The following is a 25,043-nucleotide window of genomic DNA, read 5'->3' as shown; positions in this document are numbered from 1 at the left end:
TTGTGGAACTAAGGTTTAGTTAGAGCCACAGAAGAGATTTATATGATAGAAGCAGGGTAATTTATGAAGATCATGCCATAAAAGCAAAAGTACAATAAAGCGCGCCGATATTAAATGCGCATTACAATTGAAGAGTTGAAAGTCTATAGGGTTTAAGTGCCAAAAATGTGAAACTGAGATAAATATAAAAAAAAGAATAAAATCATACATACCTATATGAAAACTTACATTTTTATTTTTACAAAGGTTACAGAAGAATATCAGTATCTTATTATGAAAAGTTTACATAACTCTGAAGATAAAATAATCAATGGAAGAATAAAACATTTAAACTTGTACAATAAGTTCTATGTAGTGGGGAGGGGCACATAGACCCCGCCCATATTTCAATAAATTTGTGTGACGAAAATGGTCGAGTTAGGAACTTGAACCCTTCAGAATATCATTAGGCTTGGCATATACCTAGATTGTACTGAAGTAAAAAACTTGTTATAGATTTTTTGGCATTTAGACCCTATAGACTTGCAACCCTTCAATTACGCGACATAATATGAATATGATAATATATACATAACTATTTAAAAGAACATATTATTCTCCAGCATGTGTTTAAGATTATCCCATATTTTACACTCGAGATCCGTAGCCTGTTATACAACACCCAGTAGGGTAAGCCAGTTCCCATTAATTATGTGTTCCCTTGTTAGAGCACTGCGCTTTTATCATTTTGGACCATGGAACATAAGGTTCTTTGTATTGCCTACAACCAATTTAGTAATATCTACGTAATATACCTCATTCTATAATATATTCGGAGCTGGAGGTAGATTTATAATTTACCAGTTTATTTCCAAAATAAAGCATTTGGGCTGACACATAATGGATACCATCTTAGTATCAATCAATCCATGCATCATGCAACAAACGAAAAAAACATGTTAAGTTGAGCTAGCTTCGAGATTCACTCCAATGCTTCACTGGGGACACACGAGCATATTATAATTTACTGGCTCTATTTGCACTGCCCCAATTTTTAAATATCGATTAAAATCAGAAAATGTAACCCAGAATTTAAAAACGAATTGTTACAACATGAAAATATGTTATGTTACGAGCTAGCTGTTTTTTGCATAACGGCGTCCATTATTCAATATACCATCAATCAAAATTACATACAATATGTTAATTTATGTACAAAACAATAACCCTTCATAAACACTGAAAGTAGTATAAATTAATTATATCTTTTGATTTTGTATAAAATACAAAAACCACGAGAAAACTTTTAAATATTGTTATTTTTCAAGTGCCTGGTACTCTATACATCCAATAAAACGCCGTTAATCGTCTCTGCTGTAGGCGCAATCCTTTACATAAGTATGAACATTTAAGTATAAAATAAACACTTAACTCGTTACGAGGGCTAATATTAAATTCGTAGAGGGTGCTTGGTTAATGCGCCCTTACAATTTCCTCTGTAAAACTACAAGAGTACATTATTAAAAGATAATAGAACGGACTAGATACATTAATGAGGTTTAACTCTTTTACTCCCAGCTGATTTAGCCTAGCATATGCGAAAACTCCCAAGCGTTTTTTGACAACAAATCGTCGATTTAGTTTTTTTTAAATAACTAATTCTACACATGTTTTAAAAATTTGAAACTTTTTTTGTGTGTTCTCAATGGTGTATAAAGCAATAATAAGTAATAATATTGATAGTTTACATCAATAAAACAAAAGAAAAAAATAATGTATCAATATTTATTTAGAAATGAACGGATAAAACTATGTTTGAACAACAAAACAAGTGTGACAACATTTTTTTATTTATAATTGATATATCAAATTTTATAATATAATCTATCCTTATGTAGTAACAGAAAAAAAAATAAACATATTATTATTTCTCTATGAAATAGAATTTTTATAAAGTAATCAAAAAAAATCGTATAGTGTCAAGGTATTCAAGAATATTATTCAATTCACGAAATCGCAAGAGAATTTGATACAGTATCGAGGACTAACTGATAAGGGAATGAAGTAATTTCAAAAAATAAGTCTCAAAGCACTAAATCATTTATAATAATATTTATATTCATGTATTTTTTCACCATCTTACCAAAAGTACAGTGGCATCCATTGTTAGTTCAAAAATTACAAAACCCATTTTGTAATCTGATATATGAATCATAAAACAACTAAAAGAAATATCAGAATTTAAAATGTGTCATAAAAATAATGTTTTATTATTTTTATGACCCTCTTTGGTCTCAAGTTCGACAGCAGAGCAATTATGACTTGTGAGTTATTAGGGTATGGCATAATTATAAACAATGCCGACACTAAAATAAATGTTACTCACCACCCAACACACAGTGAATATAAAGCTTCGTCTACATGAACGAAATATGACGGGAAAAAATTTGGAATAAATCGTAAATTTGGTTCCAAACTTTCGGCCGATGGATCGGCCCAGATGGAGTTTTCGCATAGGTATGGTGGGCCGAAATATCGGCCCCGTGGGAGTAAAAGGGTTAAGTTAATATGGGGTTTCTTTTCTAATGACCTAAATTAATTAGATAAATTTGTCTTCTTCCTCTAAACTAGGGATGTTCGATTGTTAGCAAAATATTGATTTTTAATTCACGATATATTAATTATATATTAAGAAAAATAATAACCACAATAATATGATCAACGAATAAACTTATTTAAAAACAAATAAAGATTATGAAATTTAAAGAGGAATCGGGAAAATTCACCAAGTCGTCAATGAAAATTGTGCACTGAATACTGGAATTTGCTAATTCATAATCTTGCACAGAATTCAAAGTGGCTGTCTGTGGAAAACTAACGAATTGTTAATTTCATTTTATTCATCGTCGAAAATGTAGGCTTGCATAGGGTAAATTGAGCGAAATACAATGTTAAATTAAACGTCAACGGAAACTTTTCTTCGTCCAGTAAAAATTGTCCACACACAAGTTGACAGCATAATAAAAACGGCAACTCAGCACGGCATGTATATCAAAAAAATTCGGAATAAAGCGATATTACAATAATTATTTTATGAAGATGCCAATACGAGGCTTCAAAAATCGTAGAACCTCATTATCCACCGAATATATAGATAGATTTCCGCCAAAGACCCATTTTAATCATTCAAATTTCATAAATATATTATTTTATACTTATGTACTTATATATTTTATGAAAATTACGACAGGTGACCCCAAAAATTTCATTGGCGGTGCAACGATCAGTTGTAGACCTACACCGTATTATGTATATCTAATATTCTTTCAGAAAACTTTACATATGGACACATTTAGACATTGATTAATGATTTCTTAATTCAATTACCAGTGACACATCACACGTACTGTCAAATAGTTCCTCTACCCTTCTCACATCGACGTACCCTTATCACATAGTTTCGTACATGTGCGACTAGGTAAACCCTTCGTAATAGAAATTTCAAAGTGACCTCTATCAGTGAGTCAGTCAAAGGTACGAAATGATAAAGGTGCACATTCGGGGACGTAATACTACCGGTCTAATGAAGGGAAGTATATACATTTTGAAATATATATATTTCAAAGGGTATGCTTTACATTACGACACTAACGCCCTCTGTAGGCAAATTGTGAGTTCCAATCGTAGTGATTATACTTTGAATAAATTTTATTATTTGCGGTAAATGTATTACCATTTCGATAAATTAACACGGATAAAAAATAAATATTCAATCAAAAAAAACTTTGCGTTCAAAGCATAAGTAACAATTAGCAGTGTAGTACCTATCGAAACTCGTAATTTCGCACCTCGGCCTGACTTAAGAGAGCCTCCGATCGACACGATTGCTTTTTCGGACGCCATCTTGTAAAAACAGCGCCCGTCAATCGTTTTCCCATAGAAATACACCTAAATGCGTGGTACCCTCAGTATTGGGTGACTGCTGCCGAGGCCCCGAGACATTCATATACCTAAATAATGCGGACCCTTCACGGACACATATTTGCATCGAGTGATACACCCGTATGAGGTTGGTAGGTAGAATACAATATTAAATTGTATTTAAATTATCTATTACAAGATATCGATGTTTAGAAACTGCATAATATCCATAACGATATCTTAAGTCACTCACTATGTAGGTATATTTCGGACGCCATTTTGGAAAAATGTTTCCCGACGATAATTTTGTAAGCAAGTACGGTAAGCAGGAATATAAATTGAAAACGCCTGGAATATAATCGTAGTTAGGTCAACAAATAGATACTTACACGTTTCAATAAAATAAAGATTTTCTCCATATTATATCTTGTTCTTTGACATTTCTCTTAAGGATTGAATTGAGTGTAGCTATACAGAAAATAGACAGTCCACAATTTGGACAAAAATGAGTTTATCGTCTTAAACATTATGTTTTTTTCTACACATTTTGCATAAACCGCACACAATGGTCTACAAATAGATTTAAAAAATGCACTGATCGTAGAATATGCCACTTCAACTTTCAGAAAACAGTACAATATTTTTTTTATCTCCTTAAAAATTATTCAGTAATAATATGGTATAGGTATACTATAGTATATATCTTTAACAAAAGCCAATATGCTGTATACATAAATAATCACACCTAACACAGAGTGCTTCTTTTTGTGTTGTGTTTTTGTGTTTTCTGAAAAATTACGCTATATTAAGGGACAGTCTAATGGGTAATAGTCAATCATAGTAAAAACGTCGTTAAATGTCTTTATGCGGTATCTACAGTGGTAGTACTGTCTCATATTACAAATAATGCTACTTCTAACGCCATTTTGAAAAAATGGTACCGAATATATAGCACCATCACAACACCATGTATCAGGAACGCAGGACGTATAAAATTATACCGTATACGCCCTCGTATAGGCGTTAATAACTTCGGCACAAGTACAATAAAACAAAATACGAGCGACAAAATTTAAATTGAATTACTGAGGGCACTGTATAAATACACATAAAACGGCGGAAAACCGGAGCCTTTAGCGAAAGCTTTCCCTCAGTAGGCAGTAACAGTTTTCCTTTTTTTCCCGCTGAAAAGTTCAATTTATTTCTATCTGTGCCCGCTATCGAATCTCAAGCTTTTATGGCCGAAGTTTTAAACTAACCCTTCCAGAGTATTCCTCAATATTCGTAGACTCAATAAATCTATCGACTGATTTCGAAAGCTGACTTTTTAACCCTACGGCGGCGGCAGGAAGGGTTGGTTGGTATACCCTACTCTCCATCAAATAACGCGAAGGTCACGAAGACGATAAAATCATTGGTATATTTTGTATATACGAGTAAGTTACAAATAAATTGACATGTTATTTATTATCTGCCGAGGTATGGGAGTATTAGGGAGTAAGTAATAAACAAGGCTAAATGGATTCTAGGATGTATGTTATTCTAGAAAGGATCGATATCAAAGTATTGACATTTGACATCTTGATTTTCTGTCAATCGACGAACACGACTAGTACAAAAAGTAATGGATTCTACATGTGACGTAAAATACAGTGGAACGCAGAACATTTTGCGTTCCTTGCTGTTGAACTAATAGGTATCTACAGTTTTTGGCTATTTTGGCAAGTTCTTTACTTTATATACAATCTATAATTACTCAATACATTTTACCTTTACTATATTTCGGCGTACTTCTCAATTACTGGTATTGACATGTGACGCAACTTTGCAGAACTATTAATCATCATAGTGATCGAAAGGAACTGTTTTGTTCTATTGCCTCTTTCAAATTAAGTTACTACAAAACCAATTCATTATAAATGGAAAGCTGCATTGTTAATTTTTCTCTTATATTGCCTGTCATCTTTTCTCATAACTTTTTATATATTTTTTGTAATTTTATTTTTCATTTCATTATACTCTCTGTTTTTCTTGTTGTTGTTTTTGTGGTTCTAATCATTTTAATAAAAATGACACGGTGAAAATCATCTCTAGTCGTTTTGCAAATATGTATACCTAGCTGAATTGGCAGACTGGCTGGAGGAGTAATGGGTATTATAGTATACCATGTTCATGACGTACAGGTACCATGGAATCATATTTCCGTAGGGGTGAAAAATAATCAGTCGGTTGCAGGGTAGTTTCCGTATGAAGTGGGGACGGATTATATGTTTATATTTTCCGCAATGTTTTTCATACATATTTTATCCTCGCCGTTGTATAAACCAGCTGCGACTGTGTTAGGTGGAATATATTTTTATCCGGGAAGTCTTTATTACACGTACATACTTATAACGTATATTCTCATTACAATGCGACAGTAAAACGCTTTTACTAGTACGTAATAAAAAATATGCTTACAAATTAAAAATACAGCGAATTTGGGGAGGCCCCCCCACAACACAAATGAACAATAGAAAAAAAGGTTCCATAATTAAATTAAAAAAAAAAGTGGAATGTAAAAGTATGAAAGCAAATTATTTTTGAAGTACATTGAAATGAGTCTAAGAGCGCGCGCCCACTTCAACGTCTGGCCGCTGAGACTTGATCGCGCTATACCCGAACAAACCTTACACGCCGATTGTTTCGCCGGCTTCCTGGGTATAGCTTCTAATACCGGGGTTTGCGGGTTCAATTATCGATGTGGTCACAATATGCGATTTCCGCAAGCTTGTCGGTACTGTCAGCCTCGTGGCCTGGTGTAATATTAAAAAGTAAGAAATTAGGGATACCGTTTGGTGATAAACTTTTATAACAAAAATAGAAAAACTTCCAAGGAGATTCATGAGTGATAGTAATGGTGTAATGGTAATGAATGGTGTCTACGTCAACTATAAAGTAAAATTTTGGAGTAACCAATTGATGTAGCGTTGAGTTCATTGAGGACGACTCTCATACTGGGTTTAATGTTGGTAGTAAGTTTTTGTTAATTTATTTCAATTAGCTGAAGAGATGTATAGGTACAATTTACTGATTTTAGGTTCTCCATTTCCACCTGTCATGTACAGCCGTGGATATGCAGGGCCGCCTTCCATGACACTTAAAACGTGTCTGATAGAAAAGATTGTACGTGCTCACTATACCATATAACATACTCCGTAATACTTAAAGAAATAATTTAGAGGGAAAAGAAAGGGGTTGAACTGGCTCAGTTAATCTCGGTGACATGGTCATTTGCAAAATAATCCATGAGCGATTGGACATGTCCAAGGCTGGTGCGAAATGGGACCCGCGGTGCTGATAGCACCAACTAGAAAGAAACGCCAACTCTGTCTAACATACCGTAAATCATGTACGATACATGGGCTGCTTCCAGTTTACTCTCAACGGGACAAAATATGGATAAGAATTGACCGGGGAGAACTTAACATCTCAAAATTAAATTATCTCCTCCCCTATCTCCCTCTTAACTCCTTACATTACATGTTTAAAGGCTATATATTTTAATAAATTCAATGAGGCAATAATTCCTCCATAACTCTAATATGTTTATTTTACGACGTGACTTTTAAATGATTTCCTCGTAACAAAGCAGTGAAAACAACGGTAATCTTTTGGCGCTATAGGTAAATAAGTACCATCGGCCAGGTCGTTAGGCAAGTCATTTGTACATTTCCCAGTACAACAGGTAGGTACACAAACGAGTGCGTACGCAAAATAAAACTTTTTAATGGCCACGTAAATTTCTGGGCCTTTCATCGTAAAACTATTTTTCATTCTGTAAGCGCAGTGATTTTAAAACTTTTTCATTTACGGTGGCCCCTGGTGTGTAAAGATTTTTTTACGGCGCCCTAACAAAATTATGTTCACCCTCACAAAGTTGCAGGGAATACCAATTTGTTTATAATATAGATAGATACTATCAGAAGACAGCTCAATTAGCGACCGCGTACACAAACAACATAAGACGCGTCAAGTCGCAAGAATGCCTTGGACATGTGGATATTATTACGCAAAGAGATGCGTAGATTCCGCACACATTGATCCGGCGGATTAAATAAATATACCCCGTGAATCGCATCGTTCTTCCCTGCCAGATAAATTCGTGTGGCATCTCAGCAGGCCCACGCGTAATATGCGTACGTCCATGTCGATTTCCTGCTACTGATCGCAGTGTGTGCGCAGCGTTAGACTATTTTCCTCTACAGACTTAGAGCATACTTCAGTGAAACGGAAAACAATTTTCAACTATAGGTGCGACGAAATTTTGGACTCGCTGGCAATCGGAAAGCGAAAGTCGAGCTGTGAACACGTCAATTTGTTTCGTGATGGCGACGGAGGTATTAATTCTTAAATAGTGTAAAGATGACTAAAAAACGTTACCCGTTTACTTGAAAAAGAAAACATGTCAATGAATATATTATTATTGTTAGTAATAGAACAATAAACAACATTAAATGGACGCATGTTGGATTTATATGACAAATTATATTTCGTTCGGCACGCGTCATTTGCACAATCCGCGCATCGCCAAGCCACGATCTTTTTAGACCATGCCTCAACTGAGGTATAGCCTTAAAGTTATTTGGAGAATTCAATAAGTATTTTTGAAAACATTATCTAAGCTAAGCTATTATAGGTGCTTTTAAAAAATTATTTTATATCGTAAGACAAAACTCTGAAATATTCAAAATTTTCTATCAAATAGAGACGTTAGTTATTAATAGCTGACGTTTTGTTTATAAAATTTCACCACTTTTACAGCACATTCAGTACGAGTAATTATTTGTATATACAATGTACGTCGTTATCACTTGAAGAAAACAAACTATGTTACTTATTATGAATCTAAACTTTTCTAAAATTTCCAAATATCCGACGGCGTACTTTTTGAAAACCACCGCCGTAAGGTACAAACAATGCCACCGTGCGACGTTGATTAATGTCAAAAAGATTTTTTGATAAAGTCGCTTTGTGAATACGCACTGTCAAAGGATAAATCTGTCATAAATTATAAGAGAGGCTGTCGTTCCCTCTCGTTATGGGGGCGGTTAGAGTTTCAATTTCAATATGAAATAACTAATTTGGCGATGATAGACAGATTTTTTTTATTCATTAATTTTATTGAATTCAAAATAAGCATCTAGGTATATCTGTAATATTTATTGATACCACTGAAAAATTAACATTTACTGGTATAACAAGGTTGTTTACATAAACGAATATAGGCGCCTATGTGATTAAAATGCTATTATAATGGTTTAAAAAAATCGTTGTGTGTACTTATGTACGCGCATTTTTTGTACTTCTTTGGCGTAACAAAACAAAACTTGTGATAACCTAGATTCTTTGACTAGCTCTTAATTATCTTGTTAAATTACACACGTAAGAAAACGGGCCGCTTATTGAAGCGCCGTTGGTTTATTTCTATAAATTTTAACTTATATTACTAAATTATATAATTATTTATCGTTGTTTTTATTTTTAAAGTAACAACTGCCACTATGACGTTTAATAGTTTGTTTACGTAAGGAATTGCAAATGGCCGACAATAATAAATTCGCTGCCTAGGCAACGGAACAATTCTAAACTATAATATTATACTGTATAATCGTTACGATTGCAGTATCATACTGTGGCGTAAAGGTAGTGCGTTCGGCTGATAACCGAACAATCGGTGCTTCGAATCCAATCGTGTGTGTTTTTTTTAGTGTGAAAAAATAAATTATGTGTTACATGTCACACGCCAAAAATACACTCTGATCTGATTTCCCAAACGCGCCAAAAGAAGTAGAACTTCAAAAACTTTTGTTAGAAGTCTACACTTTTCGATCGGGCCCGCAAACTTTCACCAGAAATATAGAAAGTGCCAGTCCCTATAATATCTATTATCAAATATATTGAAACATTTTATAGTTTAACACTACAACAGACCACAAGGCGCAATTATAGTAGGTATCTAGTGTAGTAGTAGCAACAGTAAAACAATCACAGAAACATCTGGGTTTCAAAGTTCAGAGAAAATAATATAAATATATTGTGGTCTCACCGGGAATCGATATCGGAGCCGCGGTATGGGAATGCAATGACTTACGAATTATCTATATATAAATAATACTGTTATTATACCTACATAGTAAACTCCAAAGATTATTAAATTTAACACCATACATCTTTTATCGGAAGTGCAATAAGTACTTACTATTATTGAAAAATTCCTAAAAATAAGCCGTATAAGTTGTTTAGTCAGTTTAGTGTATAAATTATTATATCTCCTGCATATCTGCTTAATAGGTGGGGTACGTATTTTAACTTCTCGGTTTTCCTGGGTCGGCAAATTTTTAATATACCTAACAATAAAACTTCTTCCGTACACAATCTTAATAAACAAAATGTCTTATTAAAATTAAATTTAACATCATAATTAACTGGTCACTAATCTGTCACTGGTAATTAATCATTCAATTTGGGATGCCGTTCGGTGATAGTTTCTTAACAAGAAAGGAAGAACCTTAAAGTGATTGGTTAATGAATTATGGTAATTTATATGGGGTCTGCGTCTCAAACCGTAAGGTAAAATAAACTTATTACATAGCGGATAACCTGTCGCCAACTATTGAATAATGTTCAATGAAACAACACAGACACAAATATTAATACCAGAGTGGAGGAGGGGTGCAATTCCGTTTTTTTTTATTCAAAAACTTATTTATTAGAATTATAATAATTTACAATATGACTCGCTTTTCCACCTTATATGAAATAATATTTCAAACGGGGCATAACCTAAATAAAACCATGAACTCATTAGCGAGTTCTTAGTAAAATTACAGCGTATAATTTCGCGTAATTGCCAATAGGCGTACAGAAAGCGGCTATAATACGAAATAATGGCATATTAACAATACACAAGACATAATTAGGGAGCGAGTTGTAAAGTGTGAGAGATGAATCCTCCTCGCAGCAAGGAAGGATGAGCATGGTGAAGTAATTAGGCACACGCTAAACGAATCTGTACCATCTTGATTTATGATTCTCAAGCCGTTAGACGCTGTAGTAAAACACAAATTGTCAAAAGATCATATCAGAATTTACGAAACAGCTTGCCTTTGAAAACGGATTTGTAATAAGAGGAGAAATTTTCTGTTAACAATGTTATAGTGCAGAGATGGTGAACCTGTGGTACGCGGAAGTTAGAATTTTGTATACAACATTTGGATATTGTTTTTTTTTTCTATAAATATGACATAAGTATGTATGGATATTTCCTTCATCTGCGAAAACATTAGCATATTTTATCGAGACCATATTTTTATCGATTTACGCTCTTTTATACTCTGTGAATGTAAAGTAAATATTATTGGAATACACTTTAAAATTACTAGAACTCTGTACCTACTCGATTATACGTTATGAAACTGTTATTTTGACCATATGTATGATGGCAAACCACTATTTTAATCGATGATTTATATCAATTTATTCGAAAGTAAGAAATCGGTAATGATTTGACTGGAAGATGTGTAGGTAGGATTAAAAGTATCAAATCATTTGACATCCGACAAACAACAAATATCTTGCCATATTGAAGAAAAAAATATGGAAGTAGGTACCTTCTACAAAAGTATGTAAATTTTGAAAATATATAGTACCTACCTACCTAATCTTATTGAATAAATTTACAATGACCATTCAGTAAAACGTAGATATTAGGATTTTTTGTTTGATATTGTGATACGCCACTATTTTTTTTAAAGATTTTTGCATAGAGTTTGACACTTGTAGGAAAAGGTTCGCCATCCCTGTTATAGTATCTATTGTCAGCTACAATTTATCAGCACACGTAACAAAAAATCAATAATAATTAGTGTGAGCGAAATGTATGCTATACTTCTGTACATAAGTGGATGAGTGACAATGCCAAAAGGGATGCCGAGAGGCTGAGTGTAACCGACTAGAAGAGAGCTTGCGGTAGAGATATCTGGAAGGCGATTGTGCAGTCGGTCATGGACCCGAATGGTACCCAGCGCCAAATAAGTATATTTTGTAATAATATATCGAATACATACAGCAGGGTCCCGGTACTTAAACGCCTCGTATAAATGTAAAAGATCCATATCGCATATTGTAGGTTACGTTTAAATCCGACGTGTCTATTTATAGCAAATATAAAGCCGACGTTCTGCCATAGTGGTCTAAGAGTCGCGCAGAGCCGATCCGTTTAAACGACGTAACCAGACCGCCCCCCAATACAAAAAGCGATTCCCATTCCCTTCATAATAGGCTCACAAAACGATCGAGTTATCCCAAAGACTAAGTGAGTGCCGTTAAGTTTAAGAGCCGCTGGTTTAAATATGAGGCAGAGTAATAATCATTACGCCCGGCTCGCTTGGAATACTATCACAAGACCGGAGAGATAAGAGCGAGACGGGAAACCTCGTGCGTCACTCGCGGAAACGAAGGCTGTTTGGATCTGAAATTAATTTCGAATCTACCTGTCCCACTCAAAACGCATGCGTGCTATTAATTGCGAACTATTTACGTTTACCTGTACAACAAAAACAAACATATCGTTTATATATCTACTTACCAAAGCAATATAATGTACATTGGATTGCTTCAATTAAAAATATATTATATGTATATTCTTTCTTTGGTTAGTAGTTACGTTGTCCGTTATTTGAAAGGTGGACGATGATTGTGTTTTTTCTACGATTAGATTTCTTGCTGAGGGTTCACACGTGGTTTACAATACTTACTGAAATCTCGCTAGATTTCTTGATTCCAAAATCCGGGATTAAATACGCTAAAATCCCGGATTTTGGAATCTTAAATATGGTGTTTTTTTTTGTTTAAATTTAAATGTATAAAAATTGCGATTTCAGTCCGTATAATTTAAAGTCAATAGCAAAATATCGACAGTAGCATAGTAAATATTTCACGAGATGGTCATTACGAGTCTTCTGAGACATTGCTTTTCATCATAAGCGTTCTCTGCAAAGCATTTTGAATAAATCATAACGATGGTTAAATAAAAACAAAAATACCGTTAAATTAAAAATGAACTAAATTATTTTTGCACTAAGCGTATTTTTGTTTTTATTTAATATCATTTAATAGTTTTTGTATAACATTTTAACTAGCCCCAAACAAAAATATTGAATGTCAGATACGAGGTGTCAATGTTAGAACAACGATATGTCATATTATGGTGGGGTAAGTATTTTAACTTCTCGGTTTTTCTGGGTAGGCAAATTTTTAATATACCTACCTAACAATAAAACTTCTTCCGTACTCAATCGTAATAAACAAAATGTCTTATTAAAATCTTACTTACTTTGGTACAAATATCAGAAAAAATTAACTAACCATCACCAATTTCAATCCCTATCATTTTCATACCGAATGAGGTGAGTGAGAAATAATATTATGAGAATTTGCAAGGCACAGTCCATTATAATATTAAATTATATATTTACCAATTTCAAATTATTTGATGTTTGATAACAATTGTTTTGTTATGCAACGTGCCAAATGAAAAAAATAATAAGCACCTTTCTTTCTGAGGGTGATCCAGTTATATAATTTTAATTAAAAGTATTTTTAGGTCAGAAATCATAACTATAAAATTGTATTTAAAATTAAATTAATATTATGAAATGATTAGCTATGGGTCCGATTTAAAATATTCCAGTGATTGATGTGGATTGCCGAGATCCGGCAACTGAGCGAAATAATTTGTAATAGCAGAACGCTCTTTTAATAACAAAAGGGCGCAATCGTCCAGAAAATGTCAAAGAATAAGACGGTTAAATTAAAATCACCGCCGAAAATTGAGTTGAGGGTGGGGGGAGTGTTGCCATTATGTTGATACATACAGGCATACGATGGAAATTTGATGCTCTGTAATTCACCACGAATTGATGTCAATTTAAAAATAATTACAAGATAAAAAGAACTTTTTATATACAACGTTTTTAAATTTTCTGTTGAATCATATAAACTTGACTTGACTAGCTTAAACGATCAAAAAAAATTGTACTTGATAGAAATAATACTGAAATGTCATTTTGACATTTCATATTGATTTCCATAGTAACGCACGTATATATTAATAATTTAGTTGCTAGAATAGTGGATTGGATTACGGATTTCTTTCGAAATAACTTTTCATACAAAATAGAATTAACTGAAAATGAATTCAATTCTACTTAAAGATGGCTAAAAGTATTAAAAAATGCATTGGCATCGTGTTCTGATATATTCTAAAAGTTTCAAATGTCTAGCTAGTCGAGAAGTTAGTTAAAAATCGATTGCAAGATTTGTATTGGATAAACAACCACCGGACAAATAAGAATACGACCCAATAAAAACGTTGTAATGAAGTAATGTAGTCACTTACCCACAAGTGTGTTACTATCAGATAATTATTATTCAGTAGGTACTATTTGAAGTGAACTGCTCTATTCAAGACTCAAACCGACTGATGTACTTTTTACCATGAAGAGCCCATTTCTGGTAAAGAAGCAAGCCTAGAGTCGATTTCTGACATTTTAATTACAGGATTTTATATTTCTTTATTTACTTAATGCATAATTTTATTCAGGAATAGATTTTACAAAATCTACAGATTAAACTTATTTAATTGGATGTAAAATCTGAGTGTTGTAATGTAATTGTAATGGGGACACTTCCACTACATGTTATTAAACGATATTTATAATAAACCACACTTGTCAATATACAATTATTGTTTTTATAATGTCATGGTGATTATTAATTCCTTCAATTTAATAGTAAGTAGATAAAAACATATCGAACAACCTTGTGAATCTATCCCTACGCAAAATTGTCTGGATACGGTAAATAATATAAACATATACATACAAAACACATACAAAAACATTACCTTTGTAATGACGCAGTTGCTCTGTGCTCAAACGCAATATGGCATAAATTACCAGTATGGAAGATATTAAATATACTCACGCCCATTGTATAGTGCACTACAGAGCAAAACCGTCTGTATTGACACGCACTTTGGCAAGCCGCTCTTGGGAATGTAACAACCTTCCCGAGAGATTTGTAACGAAAAATGGGAAAAGCGCCGGAAAACAAGACGGCGAATTGCGTTATAGCCGGCCTCCTTTGTGAACGTCTTATACAAGTTGTTGTGACCTTAATTTTAATTTGACGTTATTTTTTTTGTATTGGAAAACTTGAAGCACCTCGGCGTTTACGCAATTTTCATCTTCGGATTTTTCTATGTAAAACGGCATTATTAATTTTTAATTATAACTGAGACCCCCTTTATTAAAAATTCATTCACAAATAATTCACAAAGATCAGTACTGGTTGAACGATAAGCATATAAAAATGTTGTTGTATTCTTCATTGTTGAAATTATAAAAAAAGTAATTTTAAGTTAATATTTCCACACATATCGTTAAATCATATAAAAGTTTTGTTTTCAATATTAAAATCGATAGAGAAAACCATTATTCGAGAGATCATAATTAATTAATAATAATTTTGATACCTACGCCTCTTCACAAAATTTGTAAGGTGGGTTTAAACTCAAAATTAGACAGCCCAAACCACATCTTTTAGATACCAACAAAGGGGAAATTCCCTTTCACAAAATTTCACAGCGAATGAAAATTGGTGAGTATTTTAATTACCAGTTTTCCTTTATATTTTGTATTGTATTATTGTAAGGAAGGCCCCACACAATTCATTGTATATTGAGGCAACTGTATATCTTACAAAAATATCGCATACAGTCGTATCGGGGTATAAAACGGCGGGTCGGGGTCGAGGCCGGGTCTCGCCGGTGCGGAGTCATTGTAGCGGCTGGCGCATTGGCGCTACAATCCATCCTTACAAAGGTCGATTTGCGCACTCACTACGTACATATTTATTTGAAAAGAAAGTGGAGTGTGCAATGTAAAAAATGCGGCATAGTCGTAGAAGTCGATTGTTTAATTTCCAATCGCATTAGTAGTACTATTAAACTGCTAAGTGATCGGTGGTCCTGATCATTATTACTTATGTGAATTAAGTGCCATATTTTAAGTTTATTTATTATTATGAATGTCTACTGATAATAATTAACAATTAAGAACATTTACGTATATAACAAATATAACTGTGCGAAAGGAAAGGGGGATAAGTCTAAAAAAATCGGTTAAATATGCCAAATTAATCATAATGGATATGCTGGCACTCCTAAAAAGTGAATATAAACTTTTTTAATTAAGTACCTATTTTTTTATTCAAGGAATAATTCACAAGATTTAAGAATGTAACATTCTAATTTTATTTATTTTTATTTTATATTATTATTGAACATATATAATTTAGTAATTAAAAGTAATACCTACTTTGATTTAAAATACAAAAGCCGATCGCCAATGTAGCTTAATTTAGAAAGCGCTTCAGTGAATATTAAAAAGCCTTTAGTTAAAATTTGTCGTTATTAAGTATGACTCTTTTAGCATTGTGGTCAATGTGCATGGGCGCGATACCCGAGAGATTCAGGTTCGATTCCTGCGGGGTTTTAAACTTTTTTTAAAAAGATTTTTTCTATCGGTTATAAAATATTTTCTCAGAAGTGTTTTCAAAATTATGTGTGTTGAATATAAACTTATTCCCCTTTTTCTTTCGTACATAAAGAAATTATATACTTATTATTATTAATATTGTGGAATTTGAAATCAATTTATTATTTACCTAATACCCACATAAGAAGCTGCATTTCTCTAAAATATTCCAAATCATCAATCGAAACATTAATTCTGGCGTCCATTGCGCGCCTGTATTCGAAATTGAGTTATTTTTTTATTAAAAAATCCCGACGAAAATTTCTTTGCGAATAATTTAAACGTCTACAGGGAATTTACAATTAACATGTAAAATTACAAATTACCGTGTAGGTAAAAACTGACCATGCTGTGACGCAACACAACCTTTCCGTGCCCGTGGCATTGTTTGCCAGGGGTCGAAAGGTTTACGAGGTTTGTGGTGTTCGGTTGGCAGCCGGGCAAAGTGTCGCGGAAACCAGGCCAAATGGTTAATGGTATGCGGACACACGATCCTGTGAAGGGTCCTACGCCACTGTGCTCCATAAAGCGAGGATTAACAGCGAGATTACGGCCGGCTGTAGGTTATGTTAATTCATTTCAACGGACGCCACTGAGTCATCTCGGATATTTGTATTGTGGAAAGCGTGCTGAATGAATTACAAAGCTTTCGAACGCTTAATAACGTTAATTATGTATTACTTCGATGGGTAAACTTTTTCACGCCATCTTTCAAATATGGAAAATGACTAAAGAACTAAGTAAAAAGGACGTAAGTGACAATTATTTTAAGAAAGTCATTCATACAAAATATTGGTATGATATGTATTGACTAACGCGTCATGGAATAACTCTTACTGAAGAACTTTTACAATACCGAAGATGACATTTTACATTCTAAACAAGGCGAGCAACTATAACATCCACCAGTACAAATTGTCCGCTGAGTGAGGGCGCCACATGCTAACATTTGACATATCATTCAATACTGTTATACTATATTGAGCTTAGTTCCAAATTCGATCACCTGACGATGTATGATGGTATATCTATAGCACCCAAAGCGTCCCAAGCAAATGCACAGCAAAAATTATGCATCGTCCGCCATTTTCACATTTAAACTTTGTAGTTTATTTTAAAAATCGTAGGTAAAAAAAGGTTCGATTTAGATTCTGATCATAAATTGAGTATTTATTTTTTGAGAAGAGTTAAAAAAAGCTCTCGACTTAAATTCTGGGTTGAATTTTAAATTTGGGCGGAAAAGCTTTCGATGTTTTAACAATTTATGTGCAGCCCAAGAGCATTCCTTGTCACTCAATCATGCCCAGTGATGTTAAAAGGTTGGACAACTATGTATCTTCAAAACAATGGCGACATGTCCAGCCATTTTGCTTATCAAATCGATATGGACTTCACAATACGATAGCATTTAAATGGAGGATTGTCGAAGGCGTCGGTGACGCTCTTGTCATTTGAGATCGGTCTGATCATCGATTGGACCGGTCGCTGGTCCCTTCTCATAAAATCATGCTGATCTATAGTCTATGATGCCGATTATACATTCAATAGGTGTCGTGCACACCGTAAAGTTGTGATTATATAGAGATGCATGTCGCGTACTGTCACGCTGTCATGGCGACAGATTTATAATAGTCTACGGTTTCGTCATTTTGCAGAATATTTTGAACAAACATGATCTCTGCAAATTCAATGATGGAGTAACCTAGTAACGAGTCACTGTAAATTCAATAATATTTTGAACAGAACCTAACCCGCAGACCATAGATAATAGACAACATTCTAATAAATACATAGTGCCAACCTCTGAAAACAAAAAACACGTGATTTTGATGATTCGAAATGTAGGTATTAGAAAATGATAAAAAAAACCTTCATTGAGTCATGCAGGTGTTGATGCAGTGCAGTACAACGCGAGGTTACCTCATTGTTGTTCTCGTGATTTAGGCAGATTTTGCTGACCGACAATGTTCGTTTAAAGGTTCAAAATGTGCTACGGGATGTGAGCATCAGTCTGATAACAATTTAAACATCAAGAAAAACGACATTACACACTTTTTTCCCGTAGCGGCAGCTTACTGTGACGTTAAGTGATAGTACGCGACATGCACCATATTTCGCGCTTTATAGTTGCTTCTGGAATGATTCCGACATGGTGGATATAGAGATGTGTTGTAAAGAAAGCTAGTCAATAGAGATTGCGACAATCAACAATCAGGATAAACAATAACCCTACCGAATAGAGGTCAAAACTAGCCACAATTTTTTTGTTGGCAATTTAAAAAAAGACATGTTTCACTTACAGTTAGAAACGGGGTGACGACACCGGGGTTAATAATATAATCTATATTGTCACTCCTAAATTTAGTTAGTATACGCAAAATGCCCACCAGATCAATATTGTACGTCTAAATAAGATATTTGAGAAGATATTATCATTGAAATATGCTATATGGTTATTTCGCCTTCGATTACAATCGATTCGAATTTTTGAATTAGATTGACACAGAACATACATAAACTGGTAATATAGTAAAAAAAGGTTTAACGTGATTTAAAAGTCGAAGAATCCAGTCGTAATGAACGTCGTCACCTACTACGCACCGTTTATATTGTTTTTGACTGTTTAAAATAAAGTACAGTGATTTTCTACATTCGTTGTATTGTTAAGTGTGTGTTTATTGGCCTGCCCAATATCTTTGGACAACAGTCCAAATCGGTATATTACTACCTACTCTTTTCACGTAGGGATTGCAATACCGGTATTCCAGTAATTATCAATACCAAAATACCGGTTATAAAAATCCAAAATACCGGATTTTTTAAAAATAAATTTAATGTTATTTCTTCACTACTTTGTACTGTATTGCCTATTAAATTGAGTATAAGTTATGTGCTGCTAAAATGCAAATATATTGACTGAATCCAACAGAGGTGAAATAAACAATAAAACAAAATCCATCAAATAAATATACATATTTATAAAATTGTCGCAATAAATTAACATAATATTACTTCAAAATAGAAAACATCCGTTCAATTATTTCATAATAAAATTATTACAAGCGTTGAATTGAATAAGCTTTTCCTGCTGTCGCACTTATTTGCACTTAATGAACTATCCCTTTTGAGGGCGTTGGTTAAAATTATCAATATATTCAAATTAATTGTAAAAATCACCAGTTCTACAATATTATGATCAATAAATATTTTTAAATGTATACATAATAAATGTAGGTAGGTAGATTTTTGCTAAAAAATATTGTTTAAAAGAGATTTTAATACCTATATAACCTTATAAGTATGTATTTCTGTTTTTTATGTACTAACGAATACCGACATTGAATAAGAAATACCGAAAAACCGGTATTGATATTTTCATTAGGTATAACAAACCCTATTTACACGTAGGTGTATTTTGTAATTTTCCTCGAGAATCTAGAAAATGTCCCAAGGGTTCCCCGTTCCGCTAAAAAAAAAGGTTGACTATCGTGATTAAATCAACGTGTGAAAAAACTTAATACAGAACATTTCGCAGTCTGGATTGCTAATCCTAAAAACTCTTACCAACCTGATATGGCCTTCAGGGATACCTTGTCTCCAGTCGTGTAAAAGACAATAAATGTTGCAACTAAGACCTCAGGGAAAATTCGCCAATATTTTTCGGAAACGATGTCGTCCTCTTACTTTATTGCGCGACAACTAGAAGAATAAAATAAATAAAAGTAGAGCCACTTAAGCCGCGCTCGCAACAAAGTGAAACAGGCTTAAATTACTGTGGGGAAGATTGTTCTCGGGACTAACGTAGATCCCCGCACGAGCCTAATAATGCCACACCGCACACAGCATTAAGGATTTCTGAAATGGCGGTAAATCCAATCAAACTCGATGAGAAAGGACAAGGATTTAAGGCGTCCCAGGTGGCATAGTTACGGTTAGAAACGGCGAAAAGCAATGGAAACATATTAACGCTATACTTCAGCTGGGGCACGGTCAAAAACGATCGTGACTACGCGACGCTAAGATTGTTCAAATGACGCGTGCAGAACAAAACATAATTTGTCATAAAAAGTCAACATGCGTCCATTTAAACTTATGTTTATTGTTCTATTACTAATAATAATAATATATTCATTGTCATGTTTTCTTTGTCAAGTAAATGGGTAACGTTTTTTAGTCATCTTTACACGATTTAAGAATTAATTCCTCCGTCGACATCACAAAATAAATTGACGTGTTCACAGCTCGACTTTCGCTCTCCGATTGCCAGCCAGTCAGAAATTTCGTCGCACCTATAGTTGAAAATTATTTGCCGTTTCATTGAAGTACCGTCTTACTGACAAACAGCTCTTCAAAACACTAAGCCCGGTCTATACAATCTTGTCTCGACTGCAGCACGTCGAATTTGTCACATGTAACTCAATAGCGCGGTGCAACATTTTTGGTGGAAACAATCATAATTATGCTTGTCGCATGTAACAAAATGTCGCTCGACAATGGGCCGCAGGTGAGCAAAATGTTGTATCAGCGCATGTGCAGATAAGTGCTGCTTATTCATTTGTTTCGTCTAGACACGTGGCGTTACTGTGTGCGTGGAAAAAAAGTTGCAACAGTAGTACAATAGTAACCATTATTTATCGAATCAATATGTACGATTATACAATTTGTGAGTGTGGATGAATATGGGATCAACACTTGTTAAAGAATATATTATTTTCAATATTTACGTGCGTATTATAAGAATATGCATTTAAGTATGTCACATAAATTAAACGTGTACGTATTCAATATTGGTAATATTTGAGGAGGCTCTGCGCGCTTTGTATTTCTTGCGTTTTATGGTTTGAGAAAATTGTCACCGGTGACGATGACCGTGGAAGAACATAACACCTGAAAAATCTGCTCGTGTATGATATCAAAACTATAACACGAAAATCTGTTCGTATAGACAAGTGAGACAGTCGTCGCCAAAGGCATTACAAATGCCTAGCTTCCACTTTCCATTACATAGTTATAACTATAATACAAAACTGTATGACAGCTCCGCACCGAGATATATTTAGAATGGGAAAGCTTTCCCTTGCTTTATTATATTCCTGGTGCGACTTCGCGCGAAAGCACAACCGTGCGGAAAATTATTTTCATATTATATAATACGTACAGCTAAGTCTGTGACATAAATGTATGAACTGCCACAACAGTCGAGCTTTCTTCTTACGGGAACGTAATACCTACTAATAATACATTAAACTCATTAATGTGCTTTTACTAAAAAGTTCTTAAAGATCCAATAATGTTTTGTATGATACCTATGCTGCAGTATCTCTACAATCTTATATGTAAATTAATGAAACTACGTTTTAATATTCAAATTACTTTGTATATTATGTACTTACTTATGTATTTAATCTTATTATTTTAGCTACGTATTGAATGAGACAGTTAGTTCAATAACGTGGTTATAAAGAATTTTTTTATTTACCAATTGCATGCATATATATATATATATATATATATAGATAGACCAAGCATGTTTTAATTTCAAGTAGGCTGTGATCTAGCACTCTCCCCTTGAAATTAAACAAACGTGTTGTATTTGGCTGAAGATACTGTGGCGTTACAAATTAAACAATATCACTTGTCATTCGCCATAACAAAGAAATACTCTCCGCCGTCAAACTATGCAAAGAGCCTACTGCGCGACGGTAACAGAAAAATACGTACTTATCAGTTTAAAGCGCGGGGATTTATATCTTATTATTTCTCACACTCCTGCGATACGGTGTGAGAGATGCAATGCGAATCAGGTCAACTACGTAAACTGGTTATCAAAATAAAAATAATAATTGGTTAACGCTTCCCCTTAAAAACCCAATAGAATCATATTATATTACAACTGAATGTATACACTTTTTTTTATATTTTTCAGGAATCAATTCCTACGCATTGGACGTGTCTGAAGTAGGCGGTGCCAAGAAAATATTTTAACAACGACTGTTCAAACTATTGTTAACCATTCCATCATCTATTAAACGACCAAAGCCATACGCAGGGGTAGTGGTGGTAGGAAACGTAACAGGCATCCGTGATGATATTTGCAAAAAGTACAATGACCAACGGTTATCATCCAATGCGACAATTCAAACCTACCGAAAAACTTTCCCTGTACTAACAGTAATTCTTAACTGTCACAGTAGAGTAGAGAAGTTTAGACTCGGGTTACGTGCGGAACACATGTCGTATCCAGTTTTAGTTTAACATACGAATTTTATATAAGGAAAATAGTCATAAGGTCAAGGTTACAATATTTTTTTTTATTAGGAGAGGAAAAATACAATAAATAAATAATTTACTCACATTCTGTAGGCGTTGAGGGTCTTTGACATTATAGAAGTCAAGCGCGTGTAGATATTTTATTAGTCTGGTTCTTAATTCGCATCCTTCGAGAAATGTCCAGAACACGAAATGTCTGTTTAATATTCAGCCACAACTTACTTCTTACTAAGCGCACACGGGAATTGAAAAAAAATATGATTGGGGTTGTAAATTTAAACGCAGAATTCTCACTATTTAAACAAAAACGAGTTATTTTGAGAAAAGAAATATTTATTTAATTTTATAAAAAATAGGAGTTTCCTGTTTTTCAATTTACACACTAGTATGATACGAAATAATAACATAAAGTATAGTTTATTGGGTGACAAGCCCGAAAGAAATGAAGTACGTATCTACAATGTTGAGCATACATATATTAATACTGCAAAATATACATTACAAATATATTTTAACATTTTTTTATTTTGAAATTTTAGAATTTTTAAAATAAAATTTGTTAGTAATACATTTAATATACACAATAGCATTAACATAACATTCGCAGAATAGTTATGTCCATAATTTAATTATTATATATTGAATATAATCATGCTAACAATATCGAAAATTAAATATGTAACAGCCAGTAGCGAAGACTCAAGAAATACAATATATTTAAATGCCAAAATTTGTCTCAAACATAAAACCCCATAGTGTAATTGCCATGGATAGTTAAAATTGATATATTATTCAATCTGGAAGTTATAAAATTATAACGCGAGGAACTAGCGACACCTATAAGTACAATGAAATTATTGGGTCTGTAATCGTGACTAATATTAATTGTATAAAAAATCAGTTTCTATACAAAACATTCAGATATTCTTTTTTTAAATTTCGTAATAAATTGCCACACGTTAGGTACTGAGTGTAATATGCTGTACGTAGTATGCTACATAATTATAGAACATTGCTCACTATGTAAGTATGAATGGTTTTTTTTCTAGTTTGTCATACCTACTCGTTTACCTACGATCAATGGTCATATATATGACAATAACCGAAAATAATTTAAAATAGTAAAAAAAAATCGGTTGTTATAAGATATTTATATGGCAATAATTGCAGAGTTTATTTGTAATCTTATCTACTCGCGCGATGTTACATGCCAGTCAAAACGCTAATACAAAGATTAGTAGATTTTATATGACGATGAATCAACAGATATTATTATCAGAACTGGCACGTGACACGCCATGTTGGTCGGGCTATATCGATCTTACAATCAACAATGTAAGAGTAGGTACTATTTATATCGGAACTCATTATATTTTGAATACTAAATGAAAACACTTTAACGAAAAATCGATCGAAAAGAAAAGCGAATCCTACCATATTTTTACATAATATGTACACCTTAAATTCGAATATAGGTAGGTACACGTATGATTATATACTGAGATTTCTAAGAGAAAAGGACGTAAGTGACATTTTGGAGAAAATAAGTTAAGTAATACTAATAAAATAAGTAATAAAATTCTCTTTCTAGTCGCTATCATGTAAAGTTGAAAATCTTAACTAACGACCTTTTGGCATAATTATGTCGAATGTGATAAGCCAAAAAGGCGTAAATGACACGTTGAAAAATTACAGGGGAGCGATTTGAAATACAGATGTCGTTAGTTTCTTCATATTATTTTCACAAACTAATATCTATATCTAATACTAATATCTATATAAACTATATCAATAACTAATTTTCGGCAAGGACGTTCTTACGCCTTTTTGGTTTAGCAAACTCGAGAATCTTTTTACAAAAACTATAAATAGTATAGTATACATTGCTTGATGTTCCTTTATAATATATCTAAAAAATATTATTGAATACAACGGTTATAAGATGGTTATATTGAAAAGGTTGTTGAAAATACTTAAAAATAAAAAATAAAATACTACTCAATAATTAAGTTTGAGAATCGTTTTGCCAAAATTGGCCCCGCGGACAATATCTTATTGGCAGTAGACGATATGATTTTACACATTTTGATTATTACTGCATTATTCAGGAATGAATAAAAAAAATCAATAATGTAGTATCGCATTGATACATTAAAATTATTTAAAATAAACGATATTTTTGTCAAAGAACCCAATACACAAATATTTTTTTGAAGAGGTATGGTTATTATT

General features: G+C 33.2%; 1 protein-coding gene across 7 annotated transcripts in view; it reads right to left on the bottom strand.

The window, feature by feature from the left end:
• Positions 1–25,043, bottom strand: part of Klc (kinesin light chain) — a 185,361-nt gene that overhangs the window by 146,701 nt on the left and 13,617 nt on the right. The window contains exon 1 of one of the 7 annotated variants that reach the window (XM_085949053.1): positions 22,896–23,039. The exons of the other annotated variants lie outside the window; for them this stretch is intronic. Coding sequence (XP_085805179.1) covers positions 22,896–22,924 — 29 coding nt within the window. The 5' untranslated portion in view covers positions 22,925–23,039. Of the gene's footprint in view, positions 1–22,895; positions 23,040–25,043 lie in introns of those variants that run through there. 7 annotated transcript variants of the gene reach the window in all.

Source organism: Rhyacophila brunnea, unplaced genomic scaffold, assembly GCF_057557595.1.
Source record: "Rhyacophila brunnea isolate RB1 unplaced genomic scaffold, BYU_Rbru_1.0 scaffold_21, whole genome shotgun sequence".
NCBI classification, from domain to species: domain Eukaryota; kingdom Metazoa; phylum Arthropoda; class Insecta; order Trichoptera; family Rhyacophilidae; genus Rhyacophila; species Rhyacophila brunnea.
Note: the sequence above shows the minus strand (reverse complement) of the source record. Positions and strands in the feature narration are given on the sequence as shown.